Source organism: Equus quagga, chromosome 5, assembly GCF_021613505.1.
Source record: "Equus quagga isolate Etosha38 chromosome 5, UCLA_HA_Equagga_1.0, whole genome shotgun sequence".
NCBI lineage: Eukaryota > Metazoa > Chordata > Mammalia > Perissodactyla > Equidae > Equus > Equus quagga.
The window spans coordinates 349,481-371,642 of NC_060271.1; the positions used below are offsets into that span (position 1 = coordinate 349,481).

Here is a 22,162-nt window from a genome sequence, read left to right on the forward strand (position 1 = left end):
ACTCTCCAACCACGCCCCCCACACTCCACCCGCTCCTCGTGCACACTCTGCCCCACAGAGGCAGACATACTTGCCAGGTTGCAGAGGATCCAGGCACCTAGTCTATGCAGGCCAACAAGTAGCCTGAGTGCTTGTTGTTGGGTGGGGCCAGTCCCTACGTCAGGCTCTCTGCCCTGGCTGAGCAGGATTAAGTCTGCACTCTAGTGGGTGTGGCAGACCCCTGGGCTAACAGGTGAGTGCAAGAACTCCAATAGCATCTGTTAGTGTCTGTGTCAGCACACCTGCAGTAGGTCACAATAATGGCTGCTGCCAATGTCTTAGTCTCCAGAGAGGTCTCACTTCTTACCAAGATGCACCCAGAGCTTATGAGCTGAGTCTCTTTTCACCAAAGGAATGTGCACCTTTCTTTCTGGTGATTTTAAGTTGCTTTCTGAGACAGGTGAATTTGTGCATGGGCCCTTTAACAGCTGGGTTTTTCTGCTTATGTCAGATGCCTGTCCTGGGGGTATTCCCCATTGCAGTTAATAGCCAGCAAAGCCAGATATTATGAGACTTGTCTCAGTTGTGCTGAGTCTGAAGGATGCTTATAGCAGTAACGTGCCCCCACTCAGGTCCCCCACTCCTCCAGGGAAGGCTGTGTACCATAGAATGGCTCCTGTCCAGCCAGCTCTGAAGGCCTGCAGCTCACGAAGGTGGTTTTTCTGTCCAGAAGGAATTTCTGCCTCTCCTACCTCAGCCAGGACTGTCCCTTGTTGTGGTGGTTCTTTTTATGCAGTTTTCAGTTCTCTCTCCAGGGTAATTTTTCCAAGAATAGTTGTAACCTGGTTGTGTTGGTGGGAGGAGGTGAGTTCAGAATCCACCTATGCTGCCATCTTGACAAGATCCAAAGCTATCGCCTTCCCTTCTTTGAGTATAATCCTGTGTCACTTAACAATGGGGGTAGATTCTGAGAAATGCGTCATTAGGCGATTTTGTCATTGTTCAAATGTCACAGAGTGTACTTACACAAAGCTGGACGGTATAGCCTACTACACACCTAGGCTATATGGTACTAATCTTATGGGACCACTGTCATATATACAGTCCATTGTTGACCAAAACATTGTTGTGTGACACATGACTGTAATGCCTTCCCATTGCTCTTTACATAGTGTTCAACTTCTCAGTCTGGTATATTGTACCTTCTGCTGTGCCTCTTTGTGCCTTTCCAGCCCCAACTCCACCCACCCCAATGGTGGCCTCACTGAGTCATGTGTCTTTCTTTTTGTGCTGTCCTCATTTATGCCTTTGTGCCATCGCCCTTGCTCTTCCCTCTACCAAGAGTGTATTTCTCTAAAACCACAAGCTCTGCTTGAGGAATCTGCTCACATACAACTTCCTCTAAGATGTGTTCCCGCTCTTCTGGGAAATTACTAGCATGTTTTTCCTCTAGAGATGACCGAGTGCTCCTCCATTACTGTCCTTAACACATGTACTCTATGTATCTTCCACACGACTGTAGTCCACTCAAGGGCAGTGACTGTTCTAATCATTTATCTCTTTCTCCAGGTCCCAAGGCAGTTTGAGCACATCGGGAATGGGATCTGTTAGGATACAATTTTTCAAACTATGAGTGACAGTTTATTAATGGGACATAAAATCAATTTAGTGGATCAAGACTCACTTTTTTCCTAAAATAAAAATAGAATAGAAAAGATCAGAGTGTCTCCCATGTACTAAGTGTAAGTTTGTTCATGAAGCTTTCTTTCTGTATGTATGCATAAAAGTGTGTTTAATATGTGTATATATGTATGTTTATGTGTCCTGAGTCATGATGTAAAATGCATTTTTAACTGTGAATTACATTTTTTAAAAAGTTTAAAAGCTGCCTAGTTAGGATATAGATTTGGCTTTTGTAATAGAGGCTTCAAAATAGCAATGGCTTAAAATGATAGCAGTTTTATACCCATGTTGATAGCAGAATTATACACAATAGCCAAGAGGTGGAAGCAACCCAAGTGTCCACAATGGATGAATAGATAAAATCTGGAATACTATGGAATATTACTTAGCCTTATAAGTAGGAAGGAAATTCTGGCACATGCTACAACATGGATGAACCTTGAAGATGTTATGCTAAGTTAAATCATCCAGTCACAAAAAGACAAGTCTTGTCTTGATTCCACTTAGATGAGGTTCCTGGAGTAGTTAAATTCATAGAAACAGAAAGTAGAATGGTGGCTGCTGGAGGCTGGGGGAGCAGGAAGTGGGGAGTTAGTGTTTAATGGATGTAGAGTTTCAGTTTTGCAAGAATAAAAGTCCTGGAAATTGGTTTCATGACACTGTGAATATACTTAACACTATTAAGCTGTACAGTTAAAAATGGTCAAGATAGTAAATTGTGTGTTAGGTGTATTTTACCACAGCTAAAAATCTTTTGTGTGTGAGGAAGATAGAGCTAACATCTGTTGCCAATCTTCCTCTTTTTCTTTTTCATTCTCCCCAAAGCCCCAGCACATAGTTGTACTAGGTGTAAGTCATTCTACTTCGTCTATGTGGGATGCTGCCTCAGCATGGCCTGATGAGCAGTATGTAGGTCCGCTCCCAGGATCCAAACCTGTGATCCCGAGGCCGCCAAGCGGAGTGTGTGAACTTAACCACTCGGCCATGGGGCTGGCCCCCGCAGAAAAATTTTCAGGGACAGTAAAAAAAACAGGCAGAAGTTTTATTTCTTTCTCAGGTAACAGATCTAAGCTGGACTCTGCAGAGCCCTCTGCATTCCAGGTCCTCCCAGTGCCCTGCCCTGTCGTATCTAGAGTGGCGCTCTTGTTGCATTCTCAGAGGTGGCCCTGTCCGGTCTGCCTCCACCAGCAGCAAAGGCAGAGGGGAGGGGCCCACATGCTTCCTTTAAGGGCCTGTTTCAGATATTGAACATCCTTCCTACTTACATTCAACTGGCCAGAATTTGGTCCACTGGATCACAGGGAATCTGGGAAAGGCAGTCTTTATTTTATTTTTGAGGAAGATTAGCCCTGAGCTAACATCTGCCACCAGTCCTCCTCTTTTTGCTGAGGAAGATTGGCCCTGAGCTAACATCCGTGCCCATCTTCCTCTACTTTATATGTGGGATACCTGCCACAGCGTGGCTTGATGAGTGGTGCGTAGGTCCACACCCGGGATCTGAACCGGCGAACCCCGGGACACCGAAGTGGAACGTACAAACTTAACCACTACGCCACTGGGCCAGCCCCTGGGAAATGTAATCTTTAGCTGGGCAACCAGGTGTCCAGCTAAAATCTCTATTATTGTAGAAAAAGAGGAAAATTGTGAGACAGAAGTTTCTGTCATTTGTTGAGTGCTCACCTACATCAGTTCATGTACATCTCAAAACAGCCTTAAGATGAAGGTTTCTCCTCATCAATAAAACGAGAAAACTGAGGCTCAGAGTCGAGGTAACTCGCAGCAGTAACGTTGCAGGGCAAGAGTTTGCCAGCCGATCTGTGTATCGCGCAGCCTGCTCTCCGCTCTCCCCTGGCTTCTTGAGAAATTAGCGTCTCTAGGGCCTACTGTAACTTTAGCCATTTTGATCCTGGTGATTCCATTCCTTGGCTTAACTACGCTCAAGGGAAGTTATGAAATAATGCAATAATGGAAACATCTCTTCTTTTCCAGAAAAAGTACACGCTGAAATCAACAGCGTGATAGGCCCGGGGCAGCAGCCGAGCACAGCGGCTCGCACATCCATGCCCTACACCAATGCCGTCATCCACGAGGTGCAGAGGATGGGGAACATCATCCCCCTGAACGTGCCCAGGGAGGTGGTGGTCGACACCAGCCTGGCCGGGTACCACCTGCCCAAGGTGATGAGGGCCTCCCAGCCTCAGCTTTTCACGCTCATCTTTTTAAATGGTGGGAATCTGAACTTGAAAAGTGACGTGTATTCTTGTCCTGAGGAATCACTTAAATGGGGAGAGAGATGTATGATGCGTGACTTAATACCGGGTTTTATTCTCCACGTGTGGTCTTCAGAACATTAATTCAAGTAGATCTTAATCGTTATCGTGGAGGGGAAAGGGACTCCTAGTGAGATGCGTTTAGGCACATGCTGATCTTCTTTGCTGTGGGATTTCTCCGCGTTTTCACTGTGCAGTGTGTGCCATGAGTGTGTGGGGCTGCAGGGCAGCAGGTCTCAGCCAGAGTTTGCCGTGCAACCTTTTTCTTTGCCTGGTAGAGCATCTCAGGACTAGGGCCTGCCAGACTGACTTTGGAAAATTCTGCTTCACAATCCTGGGGTTCTAGAATATTAAAATATCAAGGGACGTTTGAGACCACTTGGGCCAGCATCACATTACTGCTGGTGTTTCTAACATAATACCCCCACAGGTATTTTCCTGCTTTTACTTACAACTCTGCGATGGGGCTGTCCACAAGGGAAACCAGTGCAAGTGTGTGCAGTATTAATTATGAGACAGGGAGAGAAAGGAACCAATGCTTATTAAGCAATAATTATGTGCCACGGACTCTATAGGTTCTTTCACAGTGTCTCCTCAGGGCTCAGAGTAGCTCTGTGATTCATGTTTGATCAGTTGGGAAGTCGAGGCTCCTGGGGATTGAGCCTGTGGAAGGTCCCAACTGCAGAGTGATGGGAGTTGGGTTCCAGACCAGATCTGTTCTGATTCCCAGGCTTATCTTGTTTGCACTACACCGTGTTCTCTACACAGGCTGTGCTTTACTTTGTGAACGCATCTCCCTGCAGTTGTGCTCAGTAGGTAGGTCCACGATGGATTCCGCCTTCACAGAGGAAGTTCCATTTCACTGCGCCCACGGGTCAGATGATCTCAGCAGACAGCTGTCCTGCGCCCCCGCGTGTCCTTTGTGCACACTGTACATTCACAGGTCCTTGCTTTCTCACCACCTGGGTCAGCCTCTGTGGACCCATTCCAATTTGTCTGTGTCCCTCTGCATATGTCCTACCTGGAGATAGACCCAGAGGACCTTACCCACTGGACACCACTTGGTCACTGTCCCTGCAGAGCTAGGAGGAGCAGCTATTTCTGCAGCTGTTGCATTCACTCTTTTCTTACCAGTTGACCATCGTGTGGGTGCAGGCAGAGGTCTAAATTATTTCACAGGTACTGTTTGTGTTTTTCAAGCAATTCATTTAGCTCAAGGGAACCAGCCCAGCTCAGTAGACTGGTTCTACCACTGATTTTTAAGATCGACTTTAATAACCATCCTGGAAACTGAGAGAGCTAGTCGACTGTGTGTTGTAGAGGCTGGGAGCCGCATCTTTGATGTCACAGGGATCTAGTTCAAATCACAGCTCTACCTCGTCCCGCTGTGTGACTCTGGGCACGTTATTTAACCTCTCAGAGCTTCAGTTTCTTTGTCTGCAGAATGCATTTAAACGTACCTCACAGGTGGAGGGAAAATGAGGTCATGCATGTAGAACATTTAATTTAGTGCTTAGTACAGAAAGTGCTCAAAATAATAGTTTTTATTTTTTGTATTAATTCAACGAATGTTCATTAAGCACCAATAATGCTCAGGTCTCGGAAAACAACCCTGAGTAAAATAATCACACAAGTACGTACTTGCAAACCCTGATAACTGCCCAAAGGAAAAAACTCACTGGTTTCTATAAAGATGCAGGTGAGCTGGGCTGGGGAGTAGAGGCAGGAGTGGTCAGAGAAGGCTTCTGGAGGAAGTGATGTTTGAGCTGAGGATTAAAGGATGATTAAGAGTTAGCTCCATGACAGAGGAGGAAGAACGTTCCAGGCGAGGTGAGCAGCATGTAAAAAGGCATGGAAATGAGTGAGGACATGGTGTTTTTGAGAAACTGATTGAAGGGCGCTGTAGTGGAAGTGCAGGCAGGAGAGTGTCGCAGACAGGGGTCAGGTGATGGGTCCTTCAGCTAAGAATGATGGGAAGCTATTGAAGGGTACCAAGTTCAAGGTGTGGGTGGGTGGGTGTGACTTGGTTAAATTGTGTTCAAAGCTCACTTGGGTTTCAGATTGTGGAGCAGATTGAAAGGGGAAAGAAGGGATATGGGGCATAGCTAGGCATCTATTATAGAAGTATGGGCAAGCAGTATGGCCTGGACGAAGATGGCAGCAGTGGACATAGAATGGAGGTGACAGAATCAAGAGAAATTTAAAGTTGACCAGGCTCGCTGAAGAGTTGTGTGAAGGCGGAAGGGGAGGCATTAAGGAGAACTCCTGGGTTTCTTGCCATGTGCCTGGATGGCTCGTTGTTCCTTTCGCTGGGCGACCTGAATCTATTATGAACCCTCCTGTGGAGTGTCCTAGACATTGGAGGGAAGAGAATGGAAGAAACAGAGCTGAGACCTTGGTAGAGATGCCATAGTTATCACTTCACTGAGCAGTTGAGTTAATTTTGGTACAGTACTGACTGATCAGCTGTTGCGTTATTTTCTCATTGGGGCATACGTGTCCCCTCCCAAGTTCTTAACTGACAAGTCCCCTGAGAGAGGATCTGTTCTGCAGTCAAGAGTGGCTGCACTTCCCTGGTAAACTTCTCACCAGGTAATTCCAGTTCATCATCGTAAGCTGTCCTGTGCCCAAGAGCAGGGTTCTGGGGACTGTCTCAGAAGACGGTGGTTTGGGGAGGGTGAGGGAGTTCAGACTGTGGTCGGGTCCTGGCGGGGGAGCCCGAGGACTGCCAGTCCTCTGCATAGGTGTGTCGCTTGGGACCAGCCTGCCTGAGTTTTTGCTGCCTTCCCTAGGGGACCATGATCCTGACCAATCTCACTGCGCTGCACCGGGACCCTGCAGAGTGGGCCACTCCAAACACCTTCAATCCGGAGCACTTCCTGGAGAATGGACAGTTTAAGAAAAGGGAAACCTTTCTGCCTTTCTCAGCAGGTGAGTTGTGATACACAGGAGTGGAAGAATCCGCCCTCCCCTCAGCCCTCCCAGGTCTTTTCCCAACATCCTTTGCTGTGGTTGGAGTGTCTCCAGATAGCCTGCTGAGCGTGACTCCCTCTTGCTCTTCCTCGGCCCGCAGGATCCCAAGCTGGGTGTTGCTTCAGGTTATCCGCACTTCCTAAATCCTCCCTCTGGGGGGACACTGGGGACAGAGACGCAGACCCTGCCTCTTGCTCCCGAAGAAGGTTGGACACTTGCCATCTTCCTGGAGTTTTTAAATGTCCGAAATTCTTTTTAAGGGCCACCCACACACACAGAACTAGAGCCAATTTATAATAAGGAGACGAGGAGGGGACAAGGAAAGGGGTTCTTGCTTCTCACTATGGGCATCGAGTGACTCTGAATGCCCTGGGCTTACCTGAATGGGATTCTACTCCATAAGTGCTCCTTCAAGAGGTCCTTTTGCCTTTTTAAATTTTAATTACCCATTAAAAATCTAGTTAATACATTTATATGGTACACAACTTGAAAGGTACAAAAGAGGATGCAGTGAAAACTCATGTTTCCAAGCCAGCCAGTTCCAGAAGGGTGTTTTAACTTACAAAATTGTAAAATGAATAATGTACATTTTTGGTATATTCCAGCTACCGAGTTAGATGTGTTGCCTGGATTATTTCAAGTAATTTCCCAATGGCTTAATTCTATAAATATTTCCTGGGCATCTGTTATGTGTCAAGCATTCAGCCCAGAGGATATGACAATGAAAGAAGTAGAAAACACTGCTCTCATGGAGCATGTGTTCTAGTGCGACCTTACAAGGTTCAGATTACTGTCAGCGCTGTAGAGATAAGAAAGCTGAGGCTTAGAGGGAGAACTATGGCATCTAAAGTCATAAACTCATGTGGCAGAGCTAGAACTTAATGTTAACAAGATTTACCAAACACTAAAGCCTGTGCTCTCCCTAACACTATCTCCTAAAAAAGTAACTAAATGCTACACAGCGTCCACAGTGTGGAGGCATGCTAGTTTGCTTATCGTTAACCTAAAATTAAATGCAGATTGGTTTTCTGAGACAGTATCATTTTACTGATGATGACGCTGACGCTCAGAAAGGGAGGAACTGAAAGTTGAACCCTGTCGGCGTGACCCAAAGCCTATGTGTGACACTGTCCTGAGAGGATCCAGGCCAGTTCTGATTGGATTTTCTTTGTCTTTCTTCATCTAGTTCTCTGTCACCTTTGCTCACATGAGACAAGTCACTTCCTAGTATGAAAGCTGATACGAGACGTAGGAATACCTTCAGTCTTCTGTCTACAATAGCTTCACGTTTTGTATTACAGTACGTTTCAGCTGTATATTTCCAGTGTTATAATTATTCTTGCCCCACTTGTGCTTTGCTATTGAGAATTATATCACATTCCCTTAATGAAAGTCTTCATTTGCAAGAAAGTTATCTCATTTAATCCTTATAGAAACCCAGTTATTAATAGTTAGGCAAGAAGTGAATTGGTATCTCCTTTCTTAATATAAGGAAACTAAGAATAAGAGAGAACTGTTTCTTATCCAAGATCATGTACCCAAGGAACTGGCAGGACAGGGCCTAAGACTGAAGTTTTATACTTCTAGTGTAGTGTATACTCTCTAGCACAGATAGAATGTGACTCACCTTCCTACTTAGCGGCCCTTCCACTTTAAGATTCACTGAGTTCATGTCAAATGTATCAGTTAGCATGTTGCTGCATAATAAACAGTCCAAAATGCAGTGGCTTAAAACAGTAAGTATGTATTATTGCTCACAAGTCTACAGGTCAGCTAGGTAGCTCTGCCGATCTTGACTGGGAGGTCAGCTGGCTGAGGGCTGATCTAGGATGACTTCAGCTGGATCAGTGAGGCTGCTTTCCATGTTCTCTCTCGTCCTCCAGCAAGCTAGCCTGGCTTCTTGACTTGGTGGTGATAAGATCCCAAGAGGGAGAATGGAAGCACACAATGCCTCTTAAGATCGAGGCTGGGAACTGGCACACCGTCACCTCCACTGCGGTCTGTTGGCCAATGCAAGTCATAAGCTCAGCCCCAATTAAGGCGAGGAGGAGAATTGTACAATTTCTGGTGGGAAGGGCTATGAACTCACATTACAAATGATGTAGATACAGGGAGAGGGGAGGCAATTGGAGCCATTTTTTCAGTCAGTTGTTGTCACTGTCTCTTGTTTTGACTGAGAAGAATGAAATTCAGAAAAGGCAAGCAATTTGAGGATTACCACAGAACGTCTGACAGAGTGAGGACTAGTTAGAACAAGAAATAAAAACTTGAAAAATCCAATGAATTAACAAAATGTCAACACAACTGTCTGGGTTTTTTCCACCACACTGTCGTCTTTGGCACAGAGTGGCTTCCCCTTGTTCTTGGCCCTGCACTTTCTAAAGACAGCCTCCCTGGAAGAAGGAGATGTGGACAGCTTCTTCCATTCTCTTGGACGAGATCACCAGGTGTGGCATTCCATGTGCCTAATCAGGGCAGATTGCAAAGCTTTTGTTGCAGGCTCCTATTTTCTTTCCTCGTGTAAGCCCTTGCTGTTTGATTCAACAAGGCAGCAGCCAGCTTCATGAAAGGCAAGAGTCCAGGTCCGCACTGTTCAAATAAAATCATTGGATCATAGGAGATAAGTTGGGAAGAACTTTGCCCAAAAAACCCTAGGTTTGTTCTCTCATTTTACTAATGAGTTAACTGGCCTGCTTAGTTAGTGACAGCTAGTTAGTTGAAACCCCAAGGACAAGGCCCAAGTTTCCTGGAATCCAGGCTGAAGCTTTGAAATCAAGTAGTCTTCATTTTCATGCTTTTGAAAGCAAATTCATACCTGCCACCTTATTGGTATCCTCAGCCAGCCACATAATATAGTTAGGGGAGAGATTATTTCATGTGTTTGACACGTGGTGAATGTTTAACTGTGTGAGAGTGACCCGCCGCCCACAGCTGGTTACTGACGGAACCAGTCCTTTGACCCTAGTTCCTGACCTGTGGGTATAGTTTTGTCCTGATGAATGGACTCTTCCAGGAGGATTATTCTTGGGTATTTGCAATACTGCTGAGTTTTTATTATTCTAACAAATTTCCTCATCGCATTCTTTGTGACAGGTAAAGAGATAAGGAAGAGGGGAGCACAGGGGCATTAGACACATGCTGGTGAGAAACACAGGCACAAAACAATGCAATGATGATACCATTGTGAAGCACATTTACATTAACTGCACACTTTTGCAGGTCCAGTCTAACTTTCTTTCCTCAACAATCCCTAATTGGTAGACGGCAAAATGGAGGCATGCATACACTACGATTTCCAAGAGCATTTCACTACATGGGAAAATACAAAGTAGCAAGTGCAGCACGTAGAATTAACTATGGATGATAATACAGCAATGGTCTGCAGGGTACTCCCCACAAAGACAGCAGGAAATATGTCAAAGTGTTAACAAGGATGTGGTCTGGATTATGGGGTTACAAACATCTTTTACATCTTTCGTTGTCTTCTTTATACTTGTCTTCTCACACCTTTTTTTTTCTTTGCAGTGACAATGTGTTACTTAGAGAGGAAGTAAGTTGTTAGAGACCACGCAAGAGAGATGGTGGTAGTGACCACTGGGGGCTGTTGTGGGTGAGGCGGGATTAGCAAAGGAGAAGGGGCAGCTGAAACCGAGAGTGGGTGTCAGAGCTCAAGGGAGCTGAGGTGGGGTTTGCATGGGTGGCTGGGGCAGTGATGGGAGATAAGCTTTATATGAGGGAGACTGATCCAAGAAGGAAACATACTAAGGATATTTGGCAACCATCAGAATAGTAAATAATTTGTCCAAGAAATAGCAGTGGGAACTAGTAGATGAAAGTTCTGTGAGGAATGGTTTATTAACATAGTCTCAAAGTATTTATTAGTGAGAAAGAGAAAAAGAATAATTTTACAGGAGAGAATTTGGTAAACACCTTAATCAAGAGATCACAGTTACCATCACCAATAATGGGACAAGTCAAAATCATGAGCCACCTGATAGGGTGAAATGAGAAGAACACAGTATCACTTTGGTGAAATTCCTCCCCAAAATGCGTAGCCTCCCAACCTGAATCTAATCGTGAGGGACCATGAGAGACATTTACCAAATAATTGGCCTGTCATCTTCAAAAATGCTGAAGGCATGAAAGCTGCGGAGTCACTCACGTGACAGCCAAATGCAACACGTGACTCTCAGCTGGATCCTTTTACAATAAAGGACATTATTGGGACAACTGCCCAAATCTGATTGGGATCTGAGGAGAAGAAGAAATATGCATCAGTTCTGATTTCCTGATTGGGTGGTTCTGTTTTGGTTATGGCGGAGAATGTCCTTATTTGTAGGAAATACATACTAAAGATTTCATGGGTAAGGTAGGCAATTTACTCTCAGATAACTCATGAGAAACAAGTTGTTTGTTTTATTCTTACAGATTTTCTGTACTTTGAAATTATTTTAGATTAAGAGGCATGGTATGGAAAGGATCCCAGGAAAGACTTGTGATATACTGAAAGCTATTTTAGTAATGTTACCACCCAAAAAATCTTATTTAAAGGTAGTGCTTTAAACTGTCTCCATTCTTCGAGAATTAACCAGGTGAAGTTAATGATAAGCTATTTTACAGCTAAAATGTTTATTATTATCAGGGTGATGCGATAAAATACTTGGTTTTGCTGCATAAATTATTAAATGATTTGGTCTGTTTGCATTCAGTGTGCAGCCCACAAAGTATATAAAATGAAATTCCCATCTTAAGCATACGCACGCATTTCCACAAATGCCTGGAGAGGTCACTCAATTTACCCCAAATCACTGGAAAGTGGGAAGAGTTGAACCGCATCTCCGTCCGTCTGCTCCCAGTTCTGAACTCACGTCACAGGTAGTGGGATCTGGATGGACAGTGCCAAGTGGGAGCCGTGGAGTGAAGGATCCAGCCTAGGCTCCCACATTAGAAGCAGACACCCTTTTCGGGGAAGGACTGCTGTGTATAAGGAGGACGGAATCCATGGCAGCGAGGCCCACAGTCAGTAAGGGAGAAACGTAGGGAAGGATGCTCTGGACACTAGAAACCCTGCTCTGATACTTACTTGCTTATACTTTGGGACAGTTTTCTTTTAAGGATTGAAAACATTAACACAGGGTTTTTTTGTTCTGCTTTCTGTGAATTTTTAAAAGCCATTAGAGTAGACATCCACTTTCTGGGTCCACCTAGGCCTCCCACTTCTGTCGTCCTACGCCCTGCGTCTTCACCCCTGCGTCGCACCTGCCTCACCCCTGAATGCGTTGGAGTTTGTGAGTACAGACTTATGCTTTCTGTACTTTGGTTAACCCAGGTGGTTGCCAGGTTGAAGGAGTCACTGTGTGTAGGGCCCTGGGGCCTCTCCGGCCCTTCCTCTGCTCAGGTTTTGGAGGATGTGGTGAAGCTTCCAGTCCCTGTTGCACACTGGCACCACCTGGAGGGTGACGTCTCTTCTCTTCTGGTCTTGCAGGAAAGCGCATGTGCCTTGGAGAGCAGTTGGCCAAGTCTGAGTTGTTCATTTTCTTTACGTCCCTTCTGCAAAGATTTGCCTTCAGGCCCCCAAGCAATGAGCAGCTGAGCCTGAGGTTTAGAATGGGCCTCACCATCGCCCCCGCCGGCCACCGCATCTGTGCTGTTCCTCGGCAGGAAGGTGTTGCAGCCAGAGGAGAAAGTGAGCAAGAGGAGTCCTCTGAGGGCTCTGGCCCCTTCTCAGAAGTGAGGGAGCAGGATGAAGGCGGCTCCGAGGAAAGATCATAGGAAGCGAGCTCAGAGGAAACAGGATCCAAATAGCCGCTTTGCGGTCTCCTCCAGTGTAGCCTGGAGCAAATCATTTGTGTTGTGAATGAGATGCACAGAGAATAATAATTCCTTCTCTGAAGGAAGAATTGCCCTAAGAATCAGAGGAAACAATGGACTTTAAGTGATTTGAAAGCATAAAGCACATCATAAAAGTGATAGCTGTGGTCTGCTTCCTTCCTTCACCGTGGATTGACTTCTGGCCTGTTGACAGGGCTCGGGTCCAGGTGACACCACGTGGCTGGTGAGGGTGGCGCCTTGGGCCCTGGGGTGGCCGCAGAGGTTGGCCGTGAAGGCGCTCACTCTTGGCAGCGCTGTGGGAGATTTATTTGGCTCCTGCCTCCGAACGGGGCCTCGGGCAGTCCAGTCCGCAGGGCAGGCACTCCCTATTCGGATATGAGGCAGGCTTCTGGGAAGAAGTGGCGTCTGTGCTTTACCTAAGGAAACACTACCTTGGCCTTAGATCCAAGACCAAGTAGAGTGTGACCACGATAAATAAACCTGGAAAGCAGGTTTGGGGAACAAATGTGGAAATACTTCCTATCTTTAAAGAGACCTTCTTGGTTCAAGTCCTTTATCAACCAATTATTCCCAAGCCCTTTCACGTTGGATTTACTGTGTGGTGGGTGTGGTCTTTTCTGGCCAATAGATTGTCAGCCTTTGAGGGCACGTATCACCAGCGTAAACTCAGAGGCGCCTGGTAGAGTATTTTTTGGTGGGGACCCAGAAATGCTGGAGTCCTGCTCGACCTGACCCTCCTGCGTGAGTCGCTGAGGGGACGTAGTGGCCGTGAAATGCGAGGCCAGGTCACACTGATGCTCCACAGAGCTTTGACAGCAGCCCAGTGCCCGGAAACACACACACAAACCGGTAAACGGGACTCGACTGTACAGAAGGGCTTTTTCTGTTAGTCCCAAATGATGTGAACAGCTCAGAGCCAAGTGGGCCATGAGACCATAGGGCTTTTCTTTTCTGTTGTTTGGGCTGCAGAGAAAAGCAAATTCAATGGACACCATTGGAAAGGGAAACAGAGTTAGGGGGAGAGAGAGAGTTTGGCTGGAGCTGGCCTGAGCTTGTCTGGGAGCCACGGGTACTTCTGGAAGAAAGGATTGGGTTTCCTAATGTGTGGGAACAGGACTTGGTCCCACTTGCCTTGTAGAAGAATGGGAAGTAAGGACCCACCCCCACCCGGGCGCACTTTCTTTGTAACCTGCTGGAAAGCTGCATCTCTAGAAAACACCCAAATGATAGTCCTAGAAGAAGACCAACCAAATCAGGCCTTGAACTTCCCGAACAGCTTGTATTCCATTTTTTGCCCCTCCAATCAGATCACCCAAGGAGGAGACTTCTACTTTACAAAATACTTTATATTATATGCTCAGGCTCCTCACTGGGAAAATGAAGGACTCTGTCAAAGTCATCTCTCAGTTCCATTCTTGCTCTGCTCTGCATTGTCTGTGATTCTGGATGGGCCGGGGTTCACCACGCCTTGGGGAGTAACTGTAAAACCACTGGGTGCTCACCCTGACCTACTGGATGGAATGGGCCCCAAAGCCAAGCAGAGTGTGACCACAATTAACCAGAAACCTTGAGGAATTGATGATTGGGAGTAATTGAATTTTTTGGCCACGTGAAATGTCTCCCTTTTTTCTCAAAACTCATTTGAATATGGAAGATTTTGTTATCTGCACTTTTGTAACTCTTAGTCCCTTTCTATGTTGGAAGCTCCAGGGCCCCTACCCTCTTCCTTTGTCTGGGTGCCTGACACATAGTGCGCAGGCATATGACGTTTTCTGTGGCTGTGGACGAGACACAGACTTTACTGGAAAGCAACCCAGGCTGTGAAACTTCTCTCCAGCCTTGTCCTGTGGAGAGACACACACACGCAGGCTGCGGTGTAAACTTAAAATGAGGCTGGAGAGCAGAGGACTCAGGAGCAGAGAAGAAGCAGGGTGTGCAGGAACCCCAAGTTCCTAGGGAAATGTGCCAGGTTGAGCACAGCTGGAGTGCAGGCACCGGGGAGGGGTTCCACAGAGGAACTGCTTCACAATGCCCTGTGTATGTATGACAGGAGGCACGGGCTGGCGGGGGGCCTGTCTGGGTAACAAGGACAGCTTCCTGGGTGAGGAGGCAGCTTTGTCAGAACTGGGGACTCCAGAGCTTTAGGTCTGGTGTCAAGCTGTTCTGCCCCTGAGCTGACCAGCATCGGATCCAGCTTACTGCTAGGCTACCGAGAGGGAAGGGGGAGGGCATTAGAGATGAGTGTCTGAGAGGGACATCCAGTTTTGTCTCTCCTCAACCCCTTACTGTGACTTGGAGCAAGAATTTTAACCCTGCAAGCTTCCATTTTCTTCCTCTAAAACATGGGTTTGAGGGTAAAACCCTCACTCTGGGGGCCGGCTGTGTGGCTGAGTGGTTAAGTTCGCACACTCTGCTTCAGCGGCCCAGGGTTTCGCTGGTTCGGATCCTGGGCACAGACATGGCACCACTCATCAGGCCATGCTGAGTCGGCGTCCTACATGCCACAACCAGAAGGACCTACAACTAGAATATGCAACTATGCACTGGGGGGCTTTGGGGAGGAGAAGACGACGAAAAGAAAAGAAAAAAAGATTGGCAACAGATGTTAGCTCAGGTGCCGATCTTTAAAAAAAAAAACACACCTCACTCTGTGGTGGTGAGTATAAAATTCACAAACATGGAATCCTGTCTGCGTAGCAGATTGATGGCCTGGGATTCAATAGGGAACAAGGAAAAACAAACTACTTCCTCCACCAAGCCCCCACTACTCTGTGAACTACTCCTTTTTGCCTCTGAATGAAATTTTGGGCAGGGCCCATCACTTTTCTCCTCACTCTTAGATAACACATGCCCCTCTTGTCACATTCATTCCCAAGAACTTATTTTGGTCATTACAACTTGCCGGCCAGTGAGTACACAATTTACATAACTTCCTAATTTAACTCAGCTGCGCAACCCAGTTTTAGAACTGGAAGGTTTCCGGGCGAGGTAGCTGGGGGTGCAGCCAGCACTTCTCCCTGTGCCATGTGCTGCCTCCTTCAAGACCATCATACAGTGCCCTGGAGCTGGATGTGCTGCTCCTTTAGCTCACGTCCTTCTCTCACTCTTGGGCATCTGCTAATTCAGCGCCTCTTTAGGCCATATTACCCTCGAGGCAGTCCTCTTGCTGGGATCCAAGATGGCCCCAAGATTGCTGTGCCACAGGGTCCACCTTAAGTCCCACATCTTTGTCACATTGTGCCAAAGTTGATGTGGGGCATCAGAATTGACCACCCAAAACATATCTCTTGGCTTGATTATTTTTGAGGACAAAAGACTCTGAAAGAAACCTGGACCTTCCCCCTAAGTGCCTAAAAGAATTTGAGTTAGAAGGCCTGTCGCCAGGACAAGTCACCGTCATAGATAACTCTGGGTATAATACACTGGGAGGATCCTCGCTGAGCCCATTTTTATCCAAGTTCTCTCCCTCGGGTCACATAGTCTATAGATGGCCCAGCAAACACTGTGTATCAAACAGTTGCTTTTCCATCTCTGTATAAATTGCCTTTCTCCTCTTTGTAGTCCCAAACCACTACCCTCAACCTTGTCCTTTGTCTTTAACCGAAGATAATATTTAAGGTGGTGGCTTCAGCTATTTTGGCAAGTTACTCAGTTTTCCTGGGTTTCTTCCATGTATACATGTTATTAAACTTTGATTTTCTCCTGTTATTGTGTCTCATGTCAATTTAATTCATAGACCAGCCAGAAGGACCTAGAGGGTAGAGGAGTACTTCTTCCTCCCCTGCAGTCGCACAGTGTGGAGTTCCCTCCCCAAAGAGCCCTCTCATCACCACAGATGGCTTACCCAGTCTCTGTCCTATAGGAAGTTTGAAAGCCTCATGGAGCACTGATTCTTGGTACTCTGGGACCTCCACAAGGCACAGGTAACTCCCTCTTGGTTGAACTGCTCACCTGGTGAGCAGAAACTATGCCCCTTCCCTCCCTCACAGGAGATGGTAGGAAGTAAGGAGGGCCCTCCTGTCAAAGAAAACCAACAGTAGTAAAGTGGCAAAACAGATTTTATTCAGGACTACTGCAATAGACGAAAAGACTTTGGTATAGAACTGGGCCCAGTTCCAAAGACAGCACTGACAAGTGGCCATTTAGAGCCAAGGAGCAGGGTGCGGGTGAGTGCACAGAAAATCACTCAGAGGAAACACCAGGACTAAGGGAGGACTCTGGCTAAACTGACTTGACAAGATTCCTGCTGAAGGCGGGCCGGGAGATTGGATATTGAGGGTGGGGAGTTCTCTCGAAACTAACTTAACAAGATTCTTGCTACAACTTGCAAGCCCAGCAAGGACAGACACCAAGGTCAAGGCCGACAGGAATTAGAGCAGCCTGATTCAAGTCTGCTCAAAGAGACAGCCTCTGTCACCCCTTACCACAGAAGTCTCTCTCCCTTTTCCCTTAATTCTCAACTACTATGACCCTCTCTGTAGGCATTGGGCTACAAGGGGCACAAACACAGTTTTCGGATGCGGAGGACGTGACCTGCATAGGGTTTCAAGTGCCTTCCTTGGAACTGTGGGCTGCACCAGCACTTGGCATGTACTAGTTGATTGCAGCAACTGGGACTCCAGCTGAAACTGAGAAAGGAGGAACCCCATTTTCATATCCTGTTGCAAATATAGTATCCGGCCCACAGTAAGACCTTGATGAATGCTATTTCTCTTTCTGTGTTAAATGAACGTTTAGGTGAATGGCCCACAGGGAACTTCAGAATCTTGCTGTGTCCCAAGGTGAGTACTGTGGACAGCACAGACAGGACAGGCCTGTAAATGGAGCAGAGATTGAACCAAAGATTTAGAGAGCTGTGAGACACTTCATGAAGGATTCTTTATTTTAACTTTTATTCTATCATCACATGTGTACACTGGTGTTTCTGCCATTAAGTCTCTGAAAGTAAATCTATTTGTAATGGAAGATGCTCCTTCATGATGCTCTGATCAGCTCTGGATGAATGGCAGCATCCTACAGTATGGTTAATAAGTTAACATTTTCTTACTCGATAAAATTGTATTGCTTCCCTCAATATCCATGTACTCTTGTGGTGTCTGCTAAGTATGGAAAAACCGAAAGTTAGGAATTGTCATTTCTGCTTGGAAAGAGTGGATAGAGCTGTGCTTTGGAACCACATCTCACATAAATAGTATTTTCAAGTAAATTCAACAATGATTTATTCAGCACATACCATGAGCCAGGTAGACAGTGGTTGTCCCGGGAGGTACAGACCTGTCTCTTCTTAGAGCTCACAGTCCACTGCTGATAGCAGTGGGGTATGGGGGATTATAAACAGACAAATAAGTTTACACTGGTGTTTCCCACTGTGGATGGGTACCAAAGGAAAACTTCGGAAACATATGCAGCCTCACAACACCTTTCATCACTGTATAACAATCTTCATGGGGAGGGATGTGTCAATAAAGTCCTGCAGGTTGATTCCCCTCCCCACTTCACCTCTCTGGAAAACCAGTGTAATACATTGTGCCCTGGATTCTCTCCATGTTTATCCTTCTTCTTTTTTTAATGTCACAGAATCTTTATTTTGCTTTCATTTTTGAAGAACAAGTTTTACCAGATATAGAATTCTAGATTAACCAGATTTTTCTTTTAGCTCTTTGAAGATGTCAGTTCATTATTTTCTAGCTTACATTGTTTCTGATGAAAAGTCCACAATGATTCATATCTTTGTTTGCCTATTCTTTATGGATCTTTTGTTCTCTGACTTTTTTTTTTTTTTTTTTTTTTTTGCTGAGGAAGATTCACCCTGAGCTAACGTCTGTGCCAATCTTTTTCTATTTTGTATGTGGGTCACAACCACAACATGGCCACTGATGGGTGGTGTAGGTCCATGCCTGGGAACTGAACCTAGGCCACCAAAGCAGAGCACGCCAAACTTAACCACTAGGCTGCAGGGCCAGCCCCTGGCTATTTTTAAGGGGTTTTTTCTTTATCATTACTCCTCAGCAGCTTGGTTATAACAAGTATTTGTATAATTTTCTCTCTGTTTGTCCTGATTGAATTTCAGTGACCTTATTGCCCTATCTTCAAGTTCACTTTTTTCCTCCCAAAGTGTCTAATCTGCCATTAAGCACATCCATTATTTTTTTATTTCATGTATTTTATTTTTCCAATCCAAAAGTACCAATTCTTATTTTTATACTTTACATTTCTCTCAGATATTTTCATATGTTCCTATAAATCCTTGAATACATTTATCATATCCATTTAAAAGTTTTTGTCTGATATCTGCATCATTTCTGTCACTTTTGTGTCTGATTCTATTAACTGATTTTTCTCCTGGTTATGGGTCTCATATTCCCACTTCTTCATATGTCTAGTAATTATGGATTAGCTATGTAAAATTTTCATTGTTGAGCGTTTGGATTATGTTGTCTTCTTTTAAAGAGTGTTGAGTTTTTTTGACAGTCAGTTAATTTACCTGAAGAACACCTTGATCTTTTTGAGGCTTGTATTATAGCTTTGTTAGAGTGGTTCTAGGGCAGCTTTTGTTCTAGGGTTCCTAAAGAGGCCTTCTAGGGCCTCAACTGGTCACTTAAGGTGTCCAACATGGTCTCTCCATTCTTCAGAATTCAAATAGTTCCAACCACGTAAAGTCATGGTGGTCAATAAGCTGGTAGCTCTCTGGCAGTTGTTTTATCCGTAGTAGATATTCTTTGGCCAGCCTCATGGAATCTCACCCTGCATATGCGCAGTCTGGTATTTAGTTGATCTCTCTGAATATTTATGGAGCTCTTTCTTGGCATAGCTTCCTCCTCTCTGATTTCTGCCCTACCAATTCTGGCCATGTCATCACCCTAAATTCCAATCTGTATTTTCTCATCTTAGCACAATGAGACAATTGTGTTCTGATTCCCCCGCTTCTTGTAATGGGGTCAAGTAAATGCTTTAGGCATAAAGTCAAAGAGATTGTAGAGCTCAGTTCATTTGTCCCTTTCTCTTGGGGATCACAGTCCTGAACTGTCAGTTTTCCAGTATTTGAAAACTTATGTTTATTTACTTTGCTTACTTTTCTGGTTGTTTGTAGCGAAAGGGCTGGTCCAGTGCCAGATACTCTCATAGTGTGAAACAGAAGTTTCATCATATTGTTGTAGTTTGTTTGGAACTTAAGATTGGCTGAGAATATTTGCAAAATTGTCCCTAATAATTCCCCTCCCTGTGTTTACATCACTTTAGTGCCCCTTTATGACTTCTCCCCTCAAGAGACGAAAGCTATTTACATTCCCATTAATGCGGGGCTGGCCTGCTGACTAGTGTTGACTAGTAGAACGTGATGACGTGAGTTTTCTGAGCTAGGGCTCAAGACATCTTCTGTGCTTCTGCCTGCTCTTTTGGAACTCTGCTACCACCATTTACACCCATGTTACCCTGAGGGATGATGAAAAGCGTGTGACCCAGTCATTCCTGTCACATTGCCCTAGCTGACAGCTGGTCAACCCCCAGAGCTGTGCATAAATCATCTGAGAGAAGCTGGACCCAAGCATATCCAGCAGCAGAATGCAGATACATGAGCCATCCCAGCTGAGACAAGGACTGCCCAACTGAGCCCAGCCTAAATTGCCAACCTTAGATTTTTGGGTTAATGAATGTTTGTTGTTTTAAGCCAGTATGTTTTGAGGTGCACTGTTGCATAGCAATAGTTAACTGATACAATCCTTGAGGGCAGGAACAGTATCTGTCTTGTTCAGTACCAAGAACAGTGCCTGGAACACGGTAGAACTCAATAAATAGTGAGTTACTGAGTAAAATAAGGTAGAGTCATTGTGGGCTCGTGCTAGATTGGACCTATTGCCCGAAATTAGATCTCTGCCATTACTCCTCTGCTCTTGTCACCTCACACCAATGATCTTTTTTTTAGTCCTGATGCAGACTTCTGTTACAGCTCTTCAGGAACACAGTGGAGGAGTATAGGCCTGTTCTTACCTCACTGTTTCCATTTCATTTCTCAGCTGGCTTTCTGGAATGGTCACCTATTCCATTTCCCCATGCTTATTTCTCAAGAACAGGCTGATGTCCCTGGATTGGTATGTTGTAGTATCTGGGTCACATTGTGGTTTTATGCATTCACTGTGAACTATTTGTTCTGCTCTGAAAAGCTAAGAACTTTTCCCTCTGCTTTTGAAACAGATACAAAATCAAATTAAGCTTGAAGAAAGGGTCAAATGTAGAGAGTCGCTTTCAAGGACAGGCACTGAGTTATTGATGGTGCCTGTTCCAGCAGCCAGGGTCAGAGCAGAGGCTGCTCTTCGCCTGGTACATCGAGTGCAGAGATACCACAGAACTCTGACGCACATAAAACAACATTACAAGACTCAGGGGGGTTGCATGGGGAGTCAGATGAACGAGGGGTCAGGGCTTTGGAGATAGGCTGGCCCGAATTCAATTCCAGGTTTTACATTTATGAACTTTTGCTTCTTAATTAAACAGGCTCCTTTACTTTCCTGACCCCATTTAATTGAGTTGTATGAGTTCCTTATATATTTTGGATATTAACTCTTTATTAGGTACATGCTTTGCAACTATTTTCTCCCCTTCCATAGGTTGCCTTTTCACTCTGTTGGTTGTTTCCTTTGCTGTGCAAAAGTTTTTATATGGATGTAGTCTCACTTGTCTATTTTTGCTTTTGTTGCCTGTGCTTTTGGTGTCATGACCAAAAAATTATTGCCGAGACCAATGTCAAAAAGCTTTTTCCTATGTTTTCTTCTGGTATTTTTACAGTTTCGGGTCTCACATTTAAGTCTTTAATCCATTTTGAGTTGATTTTTGTATATAGTGTGGATAAGGGTCCAATTTCATTCTTCTGTGTTTATCTGGGATCCTCAACAACATTTATTGAAGAGACTATCCTCTCCCCATTGTGTGTTCTTGGCTCTCTTGTTGAAGGTCAGTTGACCATAAATGTGTAGATTTATTTCTGGGCCATTGGTATATACGTCTGTTTTTATGCCAGTAACATACTGTTTTGACTTCTATAGCTATAGATTCCTATAGAAATCAGGAAGTGTGATGCATCCAGCTTGGTTCTGCTCAAAATTGTTTTGGCTATTTGGGGTGTTTTGTGCTTCCATATGAATTTAGGATTATTCTGTTTCTGTAAAGAATGCCATTGAGATTTTGATAGGTTTTGCACTGAATCTGTAGATCACTTTGGGTAGCATGGACATTTTTACAATATTAGTTCTTCCAATCCATGAACATGGATGTCTTTCCTTTTATCTGTGTCGTCTTTAATTGTTTTTTATAGTTTGTGTACAAGTCTTTCACCTCTTTGATTAAGTTTATTCCTAAGTATTTTATTCTTTTTGTTGTTATTGTCAATAGAATTGTTTTAATTTCCTTTTTGGATAATTCATTGTTAGTAT

General features: G+C 45.0%; 1 protein-coding gene across 1 annotated transcript in view; it reads left to right on the top strand.

Moving 5' to 3' along the window:
- LOC124239923 (cytochrome P450 2J2) overlaps positions 1-12,875 on the top strand; it is a 40,014-nt gene extending 27,139 nt beyond the window's left edge. Inside the window, exons 7-9 of the mRNA XM_046662388.1 lie at positions 3,652-3,839; positions 6,725-6,863; positions 12,391-12,875. Of these exons, the coding sequence (XP_046518344.1) occupies positions 3,652-3,839; positions 6,725-6,863; positions 12,391-12,677 (614 nt within the window). The 3' untranslated portion in view covers positions 12,678-12,875. The remainder of the gene's footprint in view (positions 1-3,651; positions 3,840-6,724; positions 6,864-12,390) is intronic.
- Positions 12,876-22,162: the final 9,287 nt, after the last annotated feature.